At 43.8% G+C, this 22,326-nt stretch overlaps 1 protein-coding gene across 4 annotated transcripts in view; it reads right to left on the bottom strand.

Moving 5' to 3' along the window:
* ppip5k1a (diphosphoinositol pentakisphosphate kinase 1a) overlaps window positions 1–21,563 on the bottom strand; it is a 32,414-nt gene extending 10,851 nt beyond the window's left edge. For 3 of the 4 annotated variants that reach the window (XM_070833764.1, XM_070833686.1, XM_070833843.1), the window contains exons 1-26: window positions 21,523–21,563; window positions 16,395–16,903; window positions 14,626–14,821; window positions 14,361–14,451; window positions 14,169–14,254; window positions 13,507–13,661; window positions 11,598–11,699; window positions 10,827–10,988; window positions 10,493–10,614; window positions 10,300–10,401; window positions 9,734–9,820; window positions 9,570–9,645; window positions 9,371–9,480; window positions 8,575–8,660; window positions 8,342–8,467; window positions 7,101–7,222; window positions 6,258–6,440; window positions 4,632–4,773; window positions 4,185–4,408; window positions 3,611–3,738; window positions 3,413–3,527; window positions 3,216–3,323; window positions 2,375–2,503; window positions 2,147–2,287; window positions 1,744–1,837; window positions 278–403 (exon numbers count right to left, since the gene is read on the bottom strand). In XM_070833764.1, coding sequence (XP_070689865.1) covers window positions 278–403; window positions 1,744–1,837; window positions 2,147–2,287; window positions 2,375–2,503; window positions 3,216–3,323; window positions 3,413–3,527; window positions 3,611–3,738; window positions 4,185–4,408; window positions 4,632–4,773; window positions 6,258–6,440; window positions 7,101–7,222; window positions 8,342–8,467; window positions 8,575–8,660; window positions 9,371–9,480; window positions 9,570–9,645; window positions 9,734–9,820; window positions 10,300–10,401; window positions 10,493–10,614; window positions 10,827–10,988; window positions 11,598–11,699; window positions 13,507–13,661; window positions 14,169–14,254; window positions 14,361–14,451; window positions 14,626–14,821; window positions 16,395–16,538 — 3,157 coding nt within the window. In that variant the 5' untranslated portion in view covers window positions 16,539–16,903; window positions 21,523–21,563. The remainder of the gene's footprint in view (window positions 1–277; window positions 404–1,743; window positions 1,838–2,146; window positions 2,288–2,374; window positions 2,504–3,215; window positions 3,324–3,412; window positions 3,528–3,610; window positions 3,739–4,184; window positions 4,409–4,631; window positions 4,774–6,257; window positions 6,441–7,100; window positions 7,223–8,341; window positions 8,468–8,574; window positions 8,661–9,370; window positions 9,481–9,569; window positions 9,646–9,733; window positions 9,821–10,299; window positions 10,402–10,492; window positions 10,615–10,826; window positions 10,989–11,597; window positions 11,700–13,506; window positions 13,662–14,168; window positions 14,255–14,360; window positions 14,452–14,625; window positions 14,822–16,394; window positions 16,904–21,522) is intronic. The other variant, XM_070833924.1, reaches the window with a different exon arrangement.
* Between the last annotated feature and the right edge of the window lie 763 nt (window positions 21,564–22,326).

The following is a 22,326-nucleotide window of genomic DNA, read 5'->3' as shown; positions in this document are numbered from 1 at the left end:
TCTCCCTTTTCTCACATCATCTTTCAGTCCAAATTAGACCTACTGCTGCTATTTCACAGTTTCTCTACCTAGCGTAATCATTTCTTTTTCATACCAAGCCTATCTGCAGTACACACTTCTACTGTATGTGTCTATGTGCCCAGTTTCCCCACAGGGCTTCACTAAGGATGTCAAACTACCAACAGTTTCTATCTGAGGACTAAGAGGAAACGTGTCAGACTCTGATCTGCTGTTGCCCTGTGCAGGTTGGTGAAGGAGCGCGATCTCAAACACGTACCGTCTTTGTAGGACAGACTGCCAGTGGAGAATTTTTTGCGATGTGCGCGTGCGTAGTCCTGCAGATTAGGGGCGCTAGAGGACCCACCTAGGACAGTGGTGCTGAAGAGCCCGGCGCACTGAGAGCCTGCGAGGGGGGCGGGGGTGGTTAGTTACCACTACATATCATGCTGTTACTCAAAACAACTAACCAGAGAGAGAGAGAGAGACAGAGAAAGGGAGAAAAAGAGACAGGAAAAACAGAGAAAAATAGACAGACAGAAACAAGGACCCACAGGAGGCCAAAGTTCAGCCACATGAGGCTAAAAGGAAAAATCCACCCTGAAATCCTTTTAGTTTCTCTCATCACTTTGTGACACATTCAATGCATTAAGTGCAATTTTGTCATCCAGGGTGTCCGCTTTCTCTGCTCTTACTGGTTTCCTACATTTCCCAGAATGCTCTTCTACATTCCTATGCCCAAACAGAGTGTGAAAAAGAAAAAAAGCACAGAAAGAGAAAGTGGTTAGAGGCAAAAGCAACACAATTAGATCTTTGGGTCTTCCTGTAAATAACTCCGCAGTGGTAATTAGACACCAAAGGGTGATGTTTATCTCTCTCATGACAGTGACAAGAATCACTCGCCACCAAACACAACACCGACACAGAAATGCAACTTAGGGTGGATTTTTTCTTTCAAAAGCCACCGCGTCAGGTCTTAACAGCAGCAGAGTCAGTCATTCTGTCAGGATTATGTTGAAAGGGGGGGGGTGAGAAGCACCGGAGGCTTACTGTGATGGAAAGAGGAGGCAGTGAAATGTTAATCTGTATGGATTTTAATAGAGGTTAACACTTAAGAACAGAATTTAATGCCTCAGTAGAGAAACTGAACATGCCACTGGTGATTGTCATCACAGTCAGTTCACGTGAATGCAGTGGAAAAGTCTCTTAATGCAAAGCAGTGTGCATTGAGATCATTTTGAAAGCACTGGGCTCATCCTCCAGACAAAGACTGACCACAGTGTTGAACAAATTTCAAATGGAGATTCATGCAAAATCCATTTTATGCCTGGAGGATGATGATCTTTGTCCTAGAAAATGAACCACTGACTTTTGGAAGCAGGCTCTGCCTTTAAATCCCAAATCAGTGGTAAAACTGGAATACTGTCAGATGTATATTTGCTGAAGACTGACTTAGCTCCCTTGTGTGTGGAGGCTAGTGTTCGTCAAGCTGACAAGCGAATGCATTAACAAACGTGTGTATATCTCCGTCTGGAGACGCGACGTGAAGACCAGCTGCATGCATGCACTTCCACACGCAGTGAGAACAAACCACAGAGAGCAGATGATTTCCGTCAATGATAATGTCCTCCCCGATCAGAAGTCCTCTAATGAAACACGTCCCCGCCCATCCCGCCCACTCCGAGCCATTCCACACTGTCATCTACACACACAGTTGCCATGGAAACGGGGCATTACGACACCTACCTAATCCACTTTGTTTCATCTCGGGGGATTGACGTGAGCAGAGTGAGAAGAGGCGATAACTGCCCACCTTGGAGGAGGATGTCTCTGACAGAACCTGGTGGAAAACACACACATACATGCACACACACACACACACGCACACACACACACCTCAGACAGTGGTAAAAAGGCAGCTTGAGTGTACCTGATATCATGTATCTGGCTGCTAATGTGCAGAGTGGAATATGACCTTGGAGAAGAGGAGAGGCCGAAAGCACAGAAGAGAACACACTGATTGTATAAGTAACTAAAACAGGTTTCATCTCTGTGGAGGTAAAAGGCTCAACAGACTAGTGATTTGATGTTTGATGGTATTTTTTATGTAGCGAGTCTGTTTCTTTGTGGGTGAATTAGTATGCATCACCTCCATGGATCCAGTCTTGTGATTGCGTATGAGCGGGGATCTCCTCTGAATGGTGATCGGCTCAGACAGTGGCACGGCACGGTCCGTCTCATCTCGCGTCAGGTCCTCCAGGCTGCCGGGGTCGGCCTGTTTCTGCCCGTTCTGAATGAGCGGGGGAAAAGAGAAGGAATAAAGGTGCTGCTGCCTGTAAAGTAAAGATGCAGTGACAGTGCTCAGATGTGATTCTACCTGTCGTGCCACCTCTGCAGAGGCAGGCCGAAAGCCGAAGCCGGTTGGCGCGTTCTCCTCCTCCTCAACGCCTTTGACGCCCGGGCTGAAGTGAAGCTCCACGTGGAAGCGTTCCTCTGAGGTGAGGTCCTTAAGGAGAAACAACGGAGATGTTTGACACAGTGTTTTGAAATTTTGTATTTTCTGACATCTTACACGGCGAAATATGACTTTCAGCCAGAGAAGAACATAGAAGAAACTATAAAAAACTATCTGAAATGGCAGAAGCACAGTTTCTGGTACCTTCAGTATTTAATAATCTCAGAGAGACACATTTCATAATCATATCAGGGTTTAATACTAATAAAAGGAGAGTTTATGTTCAGTTCATTTATGATTTCCAACAATCAGAGCAACGGCACATCACCAAAACATAACCTAACATAACCAAAGTCTTAAGTGCAGCAGACACATCTTTCTTATCAACAAAAGCCTTAAGTGAAGTTGTTTCTTCTAATTCAACAGAACGTTCCACAACAGCACAACAGCAGCCATCTTGGTTGCTTCCAAAAATGCCTCAACAGTGTCTCTAATCTTATCAAACCTGTCCCACATTAAACCATTGTGATTGGCCTGATGCAGGCCAGGTCTGTATGGGAGGGGGACCAGATGCATCTGCCAGAGCAAATGAAACATGAGCTCACAGACTCGTCTGGTTCCCAGTAAAGCTAAAGTTATGTAGCAGGTGCTTCAAAATCTCAGATTATGGGTTCAGAGGGAACATGTGGAGTGAGGATTAATCAAATTGGAGGCCAGGCAGATAGTACATAACAAAAAAACGCATAAAGAGACTACTACTAACCTTATTGTTGTCCTCATACAACATGATGACAATCTGAGTCATGTAGTTGAGTTCAGAGACAGCACTGAGGTAATCCATGGCGCGTTTCCACTGCTGGTCGTTCTCCTCCTGTGGCAAGAAAACACAAGTCAGCTTCAACCTTTTTCTCCATCTGAGTAACATTCAACGCTCTGCAGGACTGATGTTTGACTGCTTACGTCGAGCAAGCCTCCATAGCGGAAAATGCTGAGCAGGGAGTGGACGTGACTCTCGCTGGTGAAATACAATCGTGTCCTGACATGGCGCCCAGGAGACATCACTCCACGAGAGTACCTGCGAACAAAATGCCGCTGTACTACATGCGTCTTAGCATCTAATCAGTGTCATTCTGAATTCAATTTACTCTGGGGACTCACAGAGGGTGCAGTTTGTTGACGGACTCGTCCTCGTGGGTCCTCTGCAGGTCAAGTTGGATCTTTCTGACCAGCGGGAGGCAGTAGGCGTATGCTATATCCAATTTCTCTACTCGATTTATGCCATATTCCTGCAAGAACACAGAGAAATGTGCTAAAAATGCAGCACAATCGCTGAAGTATTCTTATTAACAGTATATCAAAACAATTCATTGCTCTCAAAGACGTCTGACTTGATCAATCGATTGATGCTAGAGAAAGAAAATGCAGTTACACTGGCAACAATTTTAAAAAGAAAGAAAAAACACTTAAAAAACCTGTTGCCTGTAAATACAGACTTACGTGGTTACAACATTTTTATGTGCAGCAGGTCTTTTTTGCTTTTAAAATGTGAAGGACTTTGTAGCTTTGATAGAAAAAAAAGTCAATACAAACATAATAAATCGCCTTCTGGTTTTCTCAGCTCACCTTGACTTCTCATCAAAAAGAGAAAAAGAAAAACCTGAAGCTCTCCTCAAACACAACAAGCTCAACAACACGTTTCTTTGTAGTCCTTCCTCCTCCTCCTCTTCCTCACCTGTGGGATGACGATGTCGGCCAAAGCTCGAGACAGTCTGAACAGCTCCAGCGTGTCCTCGAGGCCCAGAGAGGCGTTGTGGATGACGTCGTACTTCACGCAGTCGTAAATGTCGGGTATTTTACTGATGTCGTAGCGGCCGTTCTTCATGCGGAAGTCTCTTTCCAGTTTGGACCAGCGCTGCAGCATCAGCTCCAGCGTCTCACTGTGGTACAGCTGCAGGTCTGGGGACAGGTTTTGTATTTGTGATCTTTACTGCATGGATTAATAAAATTCAGATCTTAAACCATCCAAACCAAAGTATCTTCATGGCTGAATACCAGGAGCGGTAAATGAGAATGTGTGTTTTTCATTTTAATTTTAGGTCATCTGAAACGTGGCGCGCCGGAGACCGAAAAAACATAAAACCTTGTGATCATTCTGAGGCCGACAGAGGACTTCACTCACCAGCCGACTTGGGGTCCTCCATCCTTTTGCGGATCTGGGAGGTGAGGCTCTGAATGAGGGCGTAGACCCTGTCACACGTGGCCACTGGGTTCTGGACGATCTTCATCGAATTCACCAAGGAGGCACTGCAGGTCGGCGCCAGCTGTCACACACAAAGATTAACATTAAAAACCAACAACGCAGAACGCTGACCACTTCCACATTACAAAGACGTGAGAAGCCCGTGGCTGCTAGACCACACAAATCTGTGTGTGACTTTGTCGTTTGATTTAACAGAACAAAATGAAGACACATAATTCATCTGCAAACAGTTAGCTCAAGAAATACAATCCTTTCTGCTTTCATTACGACAGCTTAGTAATCCTCTGCATGATCAAAGGAGATATGCTCTCAGACAATTCGGTACCCGGGTTAAAAGGTCAGCCCTTGTCTCTACACATCATCTTCTCAGTCGAGTGAACACTGTGGGAAATACACTCACTGGCCCCTTTTATTAGGTACACCTGTTCAGCTGCTTGTTAAGACAAATGTCTAACCAGCCAATCGCGGAGCAGCAACTCAACGCATTTAGGCAGGAAGACACGGTCAAGACGATCTGCTGATGCTCAAACCGAGCATCAGAATGGTGATTTAAGTGACTTTGAACATGCCGTGGTTGTCGGCACCAGACAGGCAGTTTTGAGTAGATCAGAAAATGCTCATCTACTGGGATTTTCACACACAACCATCTCGTGGTTTACAGGGAGTTCTCTGGGTGAAAACGTCTTAATGGTGGCAGGTCAGAGGAGACTGGTTGAGATCATATAAAGGCAACAGGAATTCAAATAAACACTTGTTATAACAGAGGTATGAAGTTGAGCATTTCTGAATATGCAACAGGTGGGTTACAGCAGCAGAAAATCATCAGCCACTTCATTACACTGTCTTGTTACCTGATAAAGTAGCAGGTGAGTGAATTTGCCCACAAAACATAGCATGGCTGTAGGCAGAATTTCTAGTAGCCAGTAACCAGTCGCCTTGCTCCTTGTAGGTGACATTTTATACACTTCTTAAAGCTTATCTGCAGTATTTTTGAACCTGGGCTCTAATTCTTATGTATTTTATACATTTTTCTTATAAATGATTGATGGCACAAAAGCTTTGGAGTCGGTCCCCTAGATTGTCTCAGCCAGCAGCAGGAAGTGGGCTACAATGGCTGCAATGTAATCCTTTAGCCCGTCAGAGCACACACACACTAAAAGTGCTTGTTTGATCCACTGACAGGCTCAGAGTGTTATTCTAAGTGTGTGACAGCATCATGGAAAGGATCCCTACAGAGAGAGACCTGGAAGATCCTTTTGGTTTAACCACAAACCGCTGTTATATATTGCTCTCTTCAAAACCACCAGACTCCATTTATAAAATTTTACCTCACAGAATGCTGCAGTCAGATTTTTTTTTTTTTTTTTATAAACCAGGTGCATTCAAATGTGGAGCATGTGCTTCTTGTGTAAAAACCACAGGCTGCACAGATGGTACACACAAGTCTCCAGATTTCCAACTGTATTTCTCAATATTATTTTCTCTCCTCAGGCCCCCACAGAACAGAGAGATGTTCAGCTAAGAGACTTCAGCACAGTTAATCACCCTATCGAAGTCCTCCTCGATGAAGTCCCTGTCCTTCTGCAGGATCTCGTGGAGTCGGGCCTTGACGCGGTGCTGGCAGCTGCTCAGAGAGTCGCTGTCGTTGTCCAGCAGCCCGTTCATGTTGGCGCTCTTCACCATCTGCACCAGGATGGGCGTGAGCTCGCCCTCCAGAGCCAGCAAACCCTGCTCACACACAACCAAGTGTTAATCTGTGATTTAGTCCAGTGACATCTATGATGCAAAGTGACAGATTTCTTATTGAGTGTGACAAATGCTTTGATATCTCACCAACTAACATGAGCTGTGACCTTGTTGACATTGACAGACAGTTTCTACACTGTGTAAATATACTTAAACACACAGTTATCACATGTCAGCAGCTGATTGTGCTGTGCATGTGCTGTACTTCTCATGTAAAGGAGCTGTTCTGCTCTGAAAAAAGGAAACTCGACTAGCTTGGAACAGCTGCTTTTCTCTTTTCTCTCATTTTTTCCCCGTCAATGACACGTGAGATTCTGCAGGTGGAGCTGTTTTCTTTTTATTCAGCCCAGATCGAGGTCACATCCAGCTTGTTTTAAGTGCACAACATGTTCTATTAAGACAAGTCTCACAAAGCTGCTGACATTTGTGAAAACAGAAAGACTGACCTCCTGTACATGAAACTGGTATCAGCTTACTGATGCTTAGAAGGTTTACAGGTTTAAGGTTTCAAGGTTTCATTGGTTGAATCCTTTTTGTTTGTAGCTACAGTGACACTGAGCCACAGAAAGAAAAGTCATTTCTATCTTGTATGGAGCTCTTATATATATATTTATATACATATAATACTAGAATACTGCATACCTTTGCGAAAGCTGCAGCAGTCATCTGCACCCTGCCTTCATCAGACGCATATATCTTCAGGTCGTGCCTGTAGGTGCTGTGTAACCGCAGTAACCCACAGCCTGGAAATCCAGCATAGTCTCCTACAAACAAATAACCAAAACAACAAAAGTAGTGAGTCTTGTTGGGGAAAAAAAAAAAAAAAAAAGAAGTTTGGCAGATTTATGTGGACAAAAGGCCATTTTTGTGTGTCACAAGCTCAGTTTGTAGCAACATGTCACCACCTCGGTATTAACTGACTCATTTCTTTTATTAACCTCTACCGTGTTGGCACTGACTTCACACTTTGACAATGAGAGCTAGCTGGAGTCTTTGCACCCCCAGCTGCTACTCTGTGACCCATCTGCAGCTTGGAATAAAACATCCTGCGACTGCTCCACTCGCTTTAATGAGGAGTGTGACTTTCCTGGTCCGGGTTTCCTGTGTTCAGATCTCTGTCCTAACAGCTCATGTTCCCCGAGTCAGAACAATCTTTATGTGTTAAAGAGGATAAACGCACCTATTAACTTTTAAATATATTCACTTAAGCTTTCTCTCTCTGTTCTTTGAGGCAAGGGTTCGATTCTTATTTCCTTTGGTTCTTTGATCTATATTATATGAGCGCTCACTGTGTTAAATCAGACATATGTATGAGAGTAATGAGAACAGCAGAGAATAGGATGAGACGGAGAGGCAGACAGAAACAGAGATGAGCATTTAAAATGTATTATTTTATGAGAAAATTGTTTTATGACAAGAATAACAACAGATTTTACACCTTACATTGATGCTTTCATGTTTATATAGACTCTATGTAATAATAAACCATGAATACAATATTTGTTTGTGTGGCTCTTTCACTGTTTATTGAAGCTGAAACACACAAATAAAAAAGGCTTTTTGACTCACACTTCATTTCCCTCAGTCCGCCTCTCCTTCTGACCTCATACGGATCAGTTGCTGCTCAGCGTGTTGGCACAATAAGCAATTCAAAGCCTCTCCAACATGAGGCCACATCCTCTTACTGTGGCAGCCATGGTGGTTTGTATATGTGGTCGTTTCTGTGCTGAAGACCATTCTGAATATGCTTTAACTTAACTGTTCAAACACTTATTTGATACCTGAAGTTTGTTTTCCCACTACCAGCTGGGCACTTCATGATGCTACGTCGGTATGTTTAAGTGAAGGATGTATTTATTCATTTATCTTTAGAGCAGTCTCACCTTGTCCTCCGGGGTACATACAGCGGAAGGCCCTTCCCAGCTCCTCAGCCTGCACTCTGCCAGCAGGAGTCAGCTCTCCTCCCCACTTCAGCACCAGCAGCAGAGACGGACCTTCCTTACGCGTGTCTGAAAACAGAATCCAGACAAGCGCAGTTAACACTCACTTCAGTATTTTGGCCAGCTAGTGCTTAGCAACATATTATTTTGAGAAGGAGACGAAAAAAAATTGGTACCTTCTTCCTCACTTGAGGTTTTGGGCTGCCCATGGGGCAGGTAAGTTAGTTGCACTTTTCTGTTGATCCCCGAGAAGTGGCCGTACCTTTTATTGTACGAGAAAATAAAACAAATCTGGAATCATTAAAAGCTAAAGCTATTTACGGATAAACATGGTTGTCTGCTTTCATCTACCTCTGATATGGGGGTTTGCCATTATTGATGTGACAGTAGTGATGACTACCAACAGTGTGGTGTTGACTAATGTAGAAACGAGGCCAGGGTATGCAGTTTCTTTATGCAGCTACTACTCCCAAAAAAACAACAATCAGAGAAGATTTTTAGGCCGGTGTGTTTTCGACTGAAGTTGTGCACAAAACATACTGTGTTGCGCTATTACAGCGTCTGGGCAGATAAAAGGAGAGCGACAATTGATGTGCTGTGGCTGTTATGGCTGCAGTGTATGTCCTGTAAACAGCCTCTAAAGCAAATGCAGCTGTCAGAGTTGTGTCTGACAGATGCTGACCTTTTAAAAACACATTTGTCATAAGCATGGGAGGAAGCCAAAGACAAACTTAGGAAACTGTCCAAAATGAACGGGCGGTTGGACTTCACAAAGATGTTATCACGGTATTAATCTAAAGTATGCTAAAGTAAGCACTGGGTTTGTTCCACAGGTTCAAGCTTGGCTCAACAACCACAGTGGATTAAAAGTCAGTAAATCACTTTTGCAGCCTATCATTAAAACTGAAGTGACCTAGAAATGAGATCTGGGACTAGCGGTTAATAAAGTGACCCCGTTTTCACGTCACTCACATTTCCAGAACAGTCTTCAGTTGCTCCAGTTTGGACTTCTTCTCTTCTATCTCGCAGTCGTTGTGCTGTCCCAGTTCTGCTAACAGCTGCCGTGTGATGTCCAGCACCTCCTGTTGAGGTTCAGAGTAATAAGCTGTCAGAGCTCTTGCAGCACAGCCTGGAAGATGTGCGAGTTAACATGGATTTGACTTATTGTTACCTGCAGTTGTTTTGGCTTCTTCAGCTTTAATTTCCCAGTTTTGTATCCACCATATTTTTCAAATAGATCAAAGAACCTGGATGAAGCAAAGACAAACTTCAAATCAGTCTGAAGTCTTAAATCGGTCTTCGCAGTGAGAAGGAAGGCAGCGACAGAGGACCTACATGGGGTTTCGAACTTCCATCTTCATCTTCTGTTTGGGCGTCCTGTCTCCATGTCGGATGACAGCGATGACGCAGCGTAGCTCCATCCTGATGAGAGCGAGAGCAAGTTAACAACAGTAACATCCCATTAATGGACCGTTCTTCCATCATCATACACTCTTAGTTGCAATAAAGCAGCTAAATATGTCAGAAGGATTCAGTTTTAGTGAATTTCTTCTTCTTTTTTTTAAATTCTAATTTCAGGCTCAAGCTCCTGGAGACTGTGTACAGCAGTTATCCTGGGAAGCACCGAGCTTTAGAAGATGTCAGCAGGTACAAACAGATTACAGGCTGCAGGCAGTTCAGCCTGTGAGCTGTATGTAACTGTGCCTGCTTGACTGCAAGAGTGCAAGTCCATCATGTACATTGCTTCTCCTCACTTCATTTCTAGACTGTGACTGTCCACAACCAGCTGATGAGTTCACTGAGGTAAATTATAATAATGTGCATGATGATAATTAAGGAGTCACTCCTTAACTGTACTGTGTGTTTAAATCTAAACTGGTTTGACTACTGTCACCACTCACATGGTCCCTGACGTAGTGGGAACAATGGGGATGTCCTCCGCCTCAGTAGGGATGGACCAGGGAATCTGAAACTGAGGAGCCAGCTCGCGCATCACGATGTTCCTAAAGAGCCACGAGGAGGCACAAATTCAGTCAACACATCTGAACGAATGATCTGCCAGCGGACGGCGATCGACACAAGTGAACGTGGTACCCGAGGATCTTGGCACAGTCGTCGTAGTACTTCATCGAGTTCTTCACGAAGCTGAAGCCGTTAACGTCGCACACGTAGGAGTGTCCGTTGGCTCGGAGAAGATCGAAACCACATACAGTTTGCTGCAGAGAGAAGAGGGGGGGTGGAACAGTGTCAGCAATGCAACTAGACAATAAAGGAAAACTGGGACAAACTAGACTTTATGGTGCATTTGCTAGTTATCTCCTCTGTTTTTAATACTCGTGTTATTGATGGTGTTTTTCCATGTGAAGCACTTTTACAGGCTGTGGTATAAGTACAGTTTATCATGCATCAGGTCAGTGCCTGTGCTTACCTTGAACGCTAGGCAGACCTTACGAGCCACCAGTTTCTCCATAGCTGAGAGCATGACGGGGTAGCGGACCTCCTTCCCCTCGCTGTCTCTCTCCACCTTCCCGTCCAGAGCAGGGGACTTCCGGGCCTCAGCATGAGCGTAGTCTGGCCCCACAGTGTACACCTGAGATCACATGACACACCCACAGACACCCTCTGAATCACTCTCAGTCTGAAGGTTCCTTCTGTAGGCTGCACTGACTAAAATCATTCTTGTCCCAAAGAAAAAAAAAAAACTAGAGGCAATGTCTCTAAACGATAACCAGAGTGTTACTTTCTTTTTCTCCAGAATAAATTTACAAACCTGGAGGTTTATGTAGTCTTTGTTTCTGGGGAGTCATGTTTTTCTCCCAAAAGTCTGACTCTGAATACTGATCTGAGTATAGTATCTGATCTGACTCTGAGCCTCAGGCGCCGTTATCACAGAGGGACCAGTCAGAGATACAAATCAGCCCAGTTGTGTTTTCAAAATGCTTTGTAGGAGCAGTTGAGAAGAAAACATGTCGCCATAGATGCTGAATTCATTCAAACTTCATCTAGAATTCAAAATGAATTTTGTTTTCGGGTTCAAACACTGTAATTATACATTTTTGCTGAGTTTCTTGCCGATCTGATGGGGAAAATGCAACTCCACATATCTGCTAAATGTCCAAATCTGCTCATATTCCATCTCAGAATTGAGTCACTCAGTATTTTCCCTTTACTGATAATCAACCCTCAGTCCATACTCTACCTTAACATCGGTGCCATCTGTCGGCATGAACTCTTCGTAGATGTAGGAGCCCGTCTTCCTCACGCTGCTCTCCGGTGAGTACACACTGCTCCGGCTCCCGATCTACACAAACCACACAGTGAGTGAAAATGACTGCAGTCGTCTCTGTGAAGCCCAGTTCAGAGTTCAAAGATTCACGACAGGACAAAACCATTTTAGAACGATGCAGCGGTGTAAACTGGACATCTCGGACTGACTCAAGCCGGCTGACGGCATCGCCTGCAACTCAGCCCTTCAAAGAGAGGATCATCTCATCAATTTGTTAGAGGAACAGCCGCATCTCTATGACAGAACTGCCGTCCTGACACCTAAAAGGACACTTAAGACTCAAAATGTACACACATTTGCCATACTGCCCTTTGCCATACTGCACAGATTCATCCTTCATGCTAGAAAGCTCATTCATATTTTGATACGCTACAAATTATATCGGGATACAAAAAAGTTGGTGCGGAGAATAGAAGTACAGAAAGTCATCGCTGTGGAGACGAAACACCGCCTGGTTTAGTCGCTGCGCTGTAAACTGGCAGGTTTCAGAACGCAGCAGAGTGGCAAATGTGAACGTAGCTGCAAGCTTCAACTCGTCTCGTCGCAAATCTTTGGAACTGAACTGGGCTTCACATCCATCACACTGTGGGTTTAAAGGCTGCAGCTCCGTGTTTGACTACAGTGTGTGTGATTTATGATAATGCTCTTTCCCTGGCAGAGCACTAGACTCATGTATCATTACCAGAGAGGCTATTAAGGGGCGCAAGTTTATGCATGGTGTGTTCTAGTCTGCCCAGTCGGTTTACAGTCGCCTTTATTACTAAAAAGATAAAAGGAAGGCGAACATTGAAAATGTCAGGACCAACTCTGGACCTGCAACACTCTTCCACATGTAACATGAAAACTGTTACTTCACTTGGTGCACTTGGACGAGGAGAGGAGTCAATGGAAGGCCGTTTCCGCCAGTGAAAAAAAAAAAAAGATGATAAAAAGTCATAATTACGAGATAAAAAGTCGAAATTACGAGATGAAAAGTCGAAATTACGAGATAAAAAGTCGAAATTACGAGATAAAAAGTCGAAATTACGAGAAAGGAAATGCGTATGCGCTTCAGTTGTACCGACAGAGCAGCAGTTCTTTGTATGAATCCTGTATAGTTTGACACAGAAATGCCGGTACATTGAGGACTACTTTAAACGGGGCTTTACAACGGATGAAATACTTCATTTACTCTCTGATTTGCAGGGGATTATACTGAGCAAACACACACTAGAAAGGAGTTTAAGCAAGAAGAACCTTTGGCGTAGAAAGAATAAGACGCACTGTGACGAAGACCACAGAGTTAGACATTAGAAGATCATTTCAGAGCCACATTAAAGAAATTCTCGCAACTTGTTTGGCTCCCTGCAACAATTAACTAATTTAATATTTCAAAGCTATATCCTGCAGTCATGAAGTCACTTGTAATAGCGACCTTTCAACCACAGGATAGCGTCATTGCTGTAGCTGGACAAGCGAGGCGTTCATGGACCCCTTTCTCTGTCGGTACAACTGAAGCGCATGCGCATTTCCTTTCTCGTAATTATGACTTTTTATCTCATCTTTTTTTTTTTTCACTGGCGGAAACGGGCTTCCATAGGAGTCTCAAGTCAAAACCTTAAATTAGTGTGAAAAGAAAATCAACACTGTGCAAGAAGAACTGACAGTGACAACCAATTATTAGTGTAATAACTGTTTAGAGTAGACATTAGAGCAACAGTACGCTGGTGTTGACAGGACAGTTTTAGGAGGCTGCAGACCATCATTTTGGTGACTTTTGTTATTAGTTGTCAGCAAACTTTCAAGTAAAGTAATGACGGATTGACAGACAAAAACAAAAGACCTTTCTGAAGAGTCGCTGGCTGCCACCACCGGCAGACGTGGGGTAGTAGATGTAGACATTGTGGTCCTCAGCGCAGACAGGCTTCTCAACAAAAGGCTTCTGGAATATCTCTCCATTCACCTCCACATGGTCCTCTCCTTCCACCAGGTTGCACTCTGAGACACACACACACACACACACACACACACAGGAGGAGCCCTTTCATTACCCCCTATAATAAACACAGATGACACTTGCCCCCTGAGGAGTGTTTACTCTGGTGCCCTGTGAGGCAGCTCCGTGCTCTCAGCCATGTGACATTTGCAGGTCGTTACAAAAACAGCCATTACTGTCAAGGAAGGCAGAGACATAAACCATCTGACGGCTCAGGGACCGTCTCCACGTCACCGCGCAAGAACAGGATCCGAATGGCAGACAAACCGTATCACAGCACTTAAGCATGCTACACGTGCGCCTGCTTCACATTTGATTCTATATTTACACACAAGCTGAAATAAAACCAACGCAGTCTTGAATTAATGGCCTCAGGATGCTGCACAGAGAGGGGGGCTCTTTCTCCTAGGTGGAATGAAAAGAGCTTTAAGACTTAAACTGGTTTTCCTATTTGATGTTAACACGAATAAATAAGTCACCAAACACTACTAGTGAGCGAGCGAACTGACCGTCTGGTTTATCTGGGTCACGGTTCAGCACAGCATAACGTGGCAGATCAATCCCTTCCTCCTGCAGGATGCGATACACCTCTCTCCTGTTGACAAATGAATCAAATAACTAATAAATACCCACATAAACTATGGTTTGAATGCACTGTTTCAACCTGTACTGGGAATATGAAGCTGGGTGTGCTGGAGTACCTGTCCTGTATGTAGTACTGCATGTTCAGGTCATTGATGAGCAGAGGGTTTCTCAGTTTGGCATAGCTCACTGCCTTATCCAGAGGGAATCCTGGTTTCCATGCAGAGAAATGACTCAATAAGTAAAGCTCACAGATAATATGACGTTAACAACAGGGGGAAAACTAGTTCAGAGTTATGGCTGTAATAAAACAGTGTGTGTGTGTGTGTGTGTGTGTGTGTGTGTGTGTGTGTGTGTGTGTGTGTGTGTGTGTGTGTGTCGTACCCTTGGAGTGGAAGGAGATGAGGCAGTCACACAGAGGCCATTTGTCCACGGGCTCGTTGAGGATGACGTCCTCTGGGAAGATGACCACGGTGATGTACTCGAACCTGCACAGCCTCTCCAGGATCTGGGTCATTGGCTTGGACTTGGACTTCTTCATCATGCAGCAGATCCCAACCACGATCTGTTGCTCCGGGGGCTGAACAAAAGGGAGAGAGGGGGGGGGCAACATTTCACTGATCTGTCTGAGGAAGCTGAAAGAGAGACAATAGCAGCTTTGTCCCGTAAATATCCCATAAACCTCATACTGAAGAACTGTGGCTACGTGAGAGTAGACCGCTGTCGTGTCTCCTCTTCTATCATGCGGAAATCCAATTTACCCATCAGCCCTAGAGTCTAGTCTGCTAGCTACTATCCTGCTGATTAATTAGCCAAAGCAACCAGCGTTGATGCTAACATGTGACTACAGGCCACACGTCCTCACGAACAGTCAGGCTGACATTGATTTCTGGGAATGTTACAATCTGCCTTTACCAGTAAACTGATGTCTTAAACCTGTCATCCATAATCTGGGGAGGGGATTAGAGACACCTCATTTGGGATCCTCCTGAAGAAGGCCGATGTCGTGTACACACATCATCAGGGTTCTAACAGTCTTTTTACGTGTGTGTACGTGCATGATAAAGACCAGAAAATCTGTCTGTGAGAGCGGAGAAGTGGGATGAAAGGACAGACGATTACAAGGATTTCACTGCTGTCGTTTGTAAAAGTCAGACAGTTTTGTGCCGCACGGAGAAGCCTGTGCTCTGAATACGTGTCCGTCCTGTTACTACGCTCTGTGCACCCACTGCAGTGTCGTAGATTAGTGAACGTGAACGAACTGAATGTCTAAATGCAACACGTGGCAGTAGTGAGATGATCTGGTCCCAGAAGCGCCACAGACATTAATCTAATCTGTTGAGATGTTTGGAGAAAACCTCAGTGTGTCTGGGAAATGCACAACTGACCTTCTTTAAATGTTATTTTATAATCTTCCATTCTAAATCATGCATTCAATTTTGTTTTTAATTAGTTTTTATGTCAGTTTCATGTAAAGCACTTGATTTGTGTGCTGTATTTCATGTATAAAAATCACTGGCTCCCAGTACAGTAGAGAAACACCTTAAAAAAATCCTGCTAATAGTCTATAAAGCACTTAATGGTTTGGCTCCTCAGTACATTTCTGATTTATCTCTCGATCAGGCCCCTCAGGTCATCAGGCGGAGGTTCTCTAGCTGTGTCCAGGATTAGATCCAGGACCGTCCTTCACTTACTGTGGTCCTGCTCTCTGGAACACGCTGCCTGATGACCTGCGGTCCATCACAACTGTGTCCACATCAAAAAAAGAAACTCAAAGCCTTCCTGTTCTCACAGGCTTACGGATGATTACTGCATGTGTTTGTGAATAACTGTGCTCGTATGGCTGCACTGGAAGTTGAATGTGTTGATGTTGATGAAAGTTGAATGTGTTTGAAGCATCTCTGGTTTTGTTTGGAGTTTTTTTATTAGATACTTTCAACCATAAACTGAGGATCTCCATCATAGCTGGGAATGCTAACTAAGCCTGCGCCTTACGACTGATGTGCGTTGATTCACTGATGACGATGCTTTTGATATATTCTTCCAGATTTCTCTGAGCTAACATCAATTACTTAGCTTACTTGTTTTGCTTACTTGCTTAGTGGAGGAATGGATTATAGACTTTAGGTTATGTAATGACATAATTCTCCCACCGAGTCTGTGTCTTCGTCGTCCTCATAAAGCTCCATGTCTGTCCTCATGCTGTCATCCAGGACCTCGCTCTCATCGTCCTCGCAGCCCACGAAGAATCTGGGAGCGCCACGCCGGCTCTCGCCCGGGCTGTTGGGCTCTGACATCACAGTCCCACGCGGCAGCCCTCAGCATCCCACCGCGCCATCGTACACCAACACACCGCCAGAGCGGGCCGCCGATGGGAGGGCGCGAGGCCTGGGGAGAGGGACGGGTCCACTCCGCCTGGGCTGGACGGCAGGCCGGCAGACGAAGGCGTGTGAGAGGCAGAGGGGCGGAATGAGACTGAACGAGGGAGCGGTCAAAGATAAGAAGCTGTGAGAGAAGTGATGGTCAGTTCATTCTTCGCTCCGCAAATTCACATCTCATGTGTCGGCCTTGGGTTTCTCAAGAGTCTTCGGCCACTTGGAGGCTGCAGCTCCAATTATCTGGTGACCGTCCTTCCCTCCATTTGTAAGCAAGACTGACAGTCCTACAACAGAAACAACACATTAGTTATGCACCTTTTCTTCAGTAATAATTTACGACGCCCCTCAGCAAAGTGTGTTTTACCAAACTGGTCAACAAGGGCGCTACACAAACCAAAAGAATATATATCGTGCTTAGCAGATAAACCTTCTGTGAACAGAAACCCCTCAGTGAAACAGGATGTTCTGCAAACACCAGTCATCATCTTTCACTGTTTAAAGTTTGGAAAAACTATGACGAATTATTGCCAACTATGGACAAATGTCACCCTGTTTTCTTCTGACTATGTACAATTTATCCAGTTTGTGTTCAGTGTCAGTGAGAAGTCAGTGACGTGCTGTTTAATCCACAAAACTATAAACACTGTGACGATTATCACTGTCACACAAAGCGCTTACTTAGTGGACATGTGACACGAGGAGGACGTGATGTGATGCTGCAGACTCCCAAATAGAGAAAAGTGTCCAAAGTCTATTATTATTAATACTATTATTATACTTTACGCCTTCGTTTTAGGTTGTTTGTACAACTTTGGTTAACTAAAAGGCATCAAGGGTATTTCTTTAATACCCAGACTGTAATATGGCGCTTCATTGCACTAAATGTGTTCAGTTTTGACAGAAAATATTATTGCATGTAACTTAAACAATAAAAATGTTCACTTTTCATTTTTACAGACCTGTTTTATTTTGTCTTTATCACATTTATTATTGCTCTTTAATAAAACTATTGCCCTTTAATAAAACAGTAAGTATCAGAAGAATACTTATATATACTTATACTGTAATATGGCGCTTCATATAATAATTGAATCTGCATCAATAAAACTGTTTCATCCTTCATGTTGTTGTCATTATGCAGAAGACATCGAAGCCAATAAACCATCACTTTAAGCAGAAATGGTTGTGAGCTTGAGCAATAATTACCTCCAGCACTTACTCTACTGTTACATATTTAACCCAGACGCTGCACTCTGGTGCTGCAAAACAGCAGGGACCTCGGCTCGGATCTGCATATCCGTCACCGCTAAACATTAGCCAGGCACGGAGACGGGACAGGCAGCCGACCGCATGTCATACTGTACACGAACCGCAGCCGCTCATTACTCTCTGGCACGCTACGAGACACCCGTCTGAACAGCACACGGCTTCACCATCAGGCACAGTCACTCAAGGGGTCAGGACCCACTGTTTGCAGGGGGAAAATACTGTTATTAGCCGAAGCTGCCTCGAGGGGGTCCAAATGAGATAACAAACAAACCCATTACTGTCCGAAGCCTTAGGGATCTCAGACTGAGGGAACACAAATAAAACTGCCAACAGGCCGAGTTCCCTCTGCAGAATGTGCTTATTTAGTTGGAGATCCTCGTGGCATAAAAGACACAGCACTCTGCTAATCTACTCTGATTCACAAGTATTAGTAAAGGGTGTGTACAACATTTTCACTATTTTCTGGCTTTATTTGTTTCATAGGACAGTAAATTAGATTTTGGACGGTTGGTAAGACAAAACAAGCACTTTAAACACGTCAACCTGGGACTGTCTCTCTAGTTTTTGTTCTAGAAGTTTAATCAAGCAAACAATCTGGAGGTTAATCGATAATAACAGAAAATTGCAAACATTAAAACATCAGTTGTGTGGCTGCAGGCCTACTCCTCCCTTTCTACCCAATGTTCTTGGGAAAGTATCATTACAAATAGGGAAGAAGATGTGCAGTAGACAGTAACAGTTGTATTTCATAAATGTCTTTGTGAGGACGTTATCTTTCAGCTGTAACCAACATTAAGGTGTGATACTTTAAAGCAATGGAAGTAAGAAAACAGAGTTTCATTACTGCATTATAAATGTGAAACTGCAGCCTGGTGCGCACTTACAGAAATTCATTCTTACGCCCATTTTGGCAACGAGTTGATTTAAAATAAACTCTTTCCGTGCGTAAGTGGATTAGTGTTTCAGATCTTGAGCGTAACAGTTAATCTCTTCTATTACACCTGCTTGCTGAGGCTACGAGCAGGGCTGCAGCTCCCACTGGGGACACTGAGGTCATGTTCTCTGTATTTTTTTATTGGACCACGGGGGGGTTTAGGGGACGTGGGTTAAGTTTAAACTCTACAGTTTCATGCTACACACGGCTTCAGTGGGATGAAAACCCTGTACCCCCCCGTCCTCATTACATTAACCTTTAAAGGGCTTAGAAAAACATAACTTGTTTTAACCTTAGTCAAAATGTATTTGGGGTTTTAATAAAGTTAAGAGACTGGGGGGTCAAGAATGTAATTGTTCAAGTGATCTGAGAACAAAAAAGCCAAACAGGTTTTAATTACTGATTAATCTGCTGATAGACCCCTGGGCTGGTTCTATTGGCACTTCAACCACGTACTGTTCATGCACAGTGAGATGAAAAAAGGTTTCTCCAGGACCGTGGTACTACATAAAACAGGACACGAAGCTACACAGCACTAGCAGACATCGGCCTACAAAAAACTATAAAAAAGTGTGTGTGCAAATGTACATAATAGCAGTGCAAAAAGTTACCAATACAGTGACAGATAATGGTGCAAAGATCTCACAATATAATGACAAATAGGCGTAAATGTAAACATTAGTGCAGTACAGTGTTAGTGCCCAGATTTGAGGTGGTGATTCCTAAATTACCCATTTTTCAGTCAATAAAATGTCAGAAATTAGCACCAAAAAAGATAAAGTGATGCCCTAAAATGTCTTTTTATGTCCAACCAATAGTAGAAAACTAAAATATACAACATTTACAAAGACAGAAAATAGTCACAATAGTTGAAGATTCCCTTTCTGTCAATAAATCAATCATTGCAGCTCTACAGTCATATATGCTGGAGATGCATGGTAGTTTTTTTTTTTTTCTTTAAAGACAAAATTGCACAACGCCTGACTACCAACTCCATAAAATTGTACGTTTACTGAAGGTCTAAGGCTCTAATCCAACTTCTTCTCTTCCCTTTGACCTCCCACTTCATCTCAAACACGTGACCCTTCCTCTGTAATCACCACTCATTCATAAACGTGCCCTTTTCCACCATTTCTGCTTCTCTCTCTCCTCACTAGACCCCCACCTCCGCCCCACCTTGAACCCGATCAGTCAGGACACCTCAGGCGCCTCCTGCGGAGCGCTCAGCCAGGATTTAACCTCTGGGACAGTGGATCCTGAATCTGCGCCAGAACTTGTTTCAGCAAAACAACTTCTCACATCATCCACAGGCCTCACAGACTTGTTTACATGGAGGAGCCAAAGTTTCAAATATCTTTTACCTGGCAGTTAGGATGGCCACGTTGCCACCTAAACAGACTCGCAGACTGACGTGAGCGCGTGGGCGGTGATTTATTGCCAGGTCTTGATTTCAAATAGCCACGTAATGAGCCGCAGTGATGTTTATACCCTGCTTTCTTCTTCTTAAAGGCTGACATCAACCATTTCTGGACTCGGAGTCTTTGCATTTGACTATTTTGAGGAAGAAACTTCACCATCAGGGCTTCACTCATTGCGCTGTACTTAAGGCTATAACTAAGAATTCAACTTCAGATGATCTTCTTATACATTAATCAGCTGATTATCCTCTATATAAAAGAAAAACAAGTGAAAAACATCCATTACAATTTCTTTAAGCCCATGTTATATCTTCAAATGGCTTTTTTTTTGCCCAACCAACAGTCCAAACCCCTCCAGAATAAAATGTTTACTGTCAAATTAGGCAAAGAGAAGCACGAAATCCTCCCAACTGAGAAGCTTGAACTTTCAGCTCTATTGGAGTAAAAAAATTAAGCATGAATTTTGCATGAATTCAAAATGTTCTGCAGCAGAGAGAAGAAGAAGAAGAAGAAGAAGAAGAAGAAGAAGAAGAAGAAGAAGGAGAAGAAGGAGGAGGAGGACTAATGGCCTCAGTGTTTCTAAATTCCTGTCCTGAATGGACATGTTTACCACGACAGCAGTGCATGTGAGCATTTCCTTGCACGACTGAGTTAAACTAAACCTCACTGTGTGCAGATGTGCAGAAAAACAATCTGACCTGAGAGAGAGAGAAAAAACCCTGAAGTTATGGCTGCACCTGATGTGGTCTGACAGGTTCTACTGTAATAGTTCAGGGCACAAAAGGGGACGTTACACTGCTCTAAAAATAACCATACAGTAACCCACGGGCTGATGTTGGCCAACACCGAGGATCGATGGCTGTCGTTGCTGTTAACATCAATTATCAAGTTCATCTAACGTTTCGTGTAATTATATAACAAATGGAACACGTAGGTATTTTTTTTAAGGCGGCAATAAAAATAACATTATTCAGCGGTGATATCAGCTTGTAAATCCAACATCTAGACTGCCACACGAACGGTATTTGGCGGAGAAATTGGCGTAAACTAAATTTTAGTAGAGCAAAAGGAATTTAGCCACTGCTAGCTAGCGTTAGCATTCAGCTAGCTAGCCCTCCGGTTGGTTCGGCTATGTAAACAAGCCTTCCAGTGCCATTTTGTCAGCATTTGAGGCTAATACCAAGCGTCCGTGCGATTACTAATGATAAAGCGTAATGCTGGAAGCGTGTCGATGATATTTCGGCAACAAGTGATCAACATTAAGGCTAAATCACGGACTCACAGCGCCGCTGGAGGGTCTGCATCGCTGGCATCCGCTCGCTGCCTCTCCTCTTGACAGTTTGCATGTGAAACCAATCTTACTTTTTTTCAGTTTGACGCACGGACGCGCAACGTCTCCGACAGCCAATAGGAAAGGAGAAAGCGGCGAAAGAAGGCGTGACCCAAAAACCTCACCAGCCAATAAGCAATGACAACGTCACTCGTACTGCATAAACAAAGTCCCAAAGTGGAGAAGAGCATCAGCGGCCTCTAGCGGATAATAATAATATAATATAATATAATATAATATAATATAATATAATATAATATAATATAATACAGTATATTTAATTAGAGGTTTGATAAACAAAACTTGTAATACAAAAAGTAGCTGTTGTAATGTGAATAATAATAACTCCCTGCCTGATAAATATAAAGCTGGAGAAAAACAAAAACACCACAACATGTATCACCGTTACTACTGCTGGTACACTGCCCTCCTTCAGGGGGAGACTCAGCAAAGCAAACTGCCAACCTGCTCCTGAAGTCGGCGCCAACGTTGACGTCAGGGTGTCTCTGAGAGCCGAGTCTGTTTGACCGCCACGCCGCCCTGACCGTGACATGCCTGTGTGCAGGCCAGAGAGCCTGAGAGCCTCTACATGCTCGTGGTGGGCTGTTATGAAAAGAACATTTTAGAAACAGCAGAGTGCAACACAAGGCTCTCCTGTAGTCGAGGAGAGAGGGCGCACCCACTTGCACTAAAATATCTTTTCCCTTTGGGCTCAAGATTTTCTGTTTAATAATAAAACTGCGATTTACACTAAAA

The sequence above is a fragment of the Pempheris klunzingeri genome, chromosome 1, assembly GCF_042242105.1.
Source record: "Pempheris klunzingeri isolate RE-2024b chromosome 1, fPemKlu1.hap1, whole genome shotgun sequence".
NCBI classification, from domain to species: domain Eukaryota; kingdom Metazoa; phylum Chordata; class Actinopteri; order Acropomatiformes; family Pempheridae; genus Pempheris; species Pempheris klunzingeri.
This window is presented reverse-complemented; position numbering and strand designations above follow the sequence as displayed.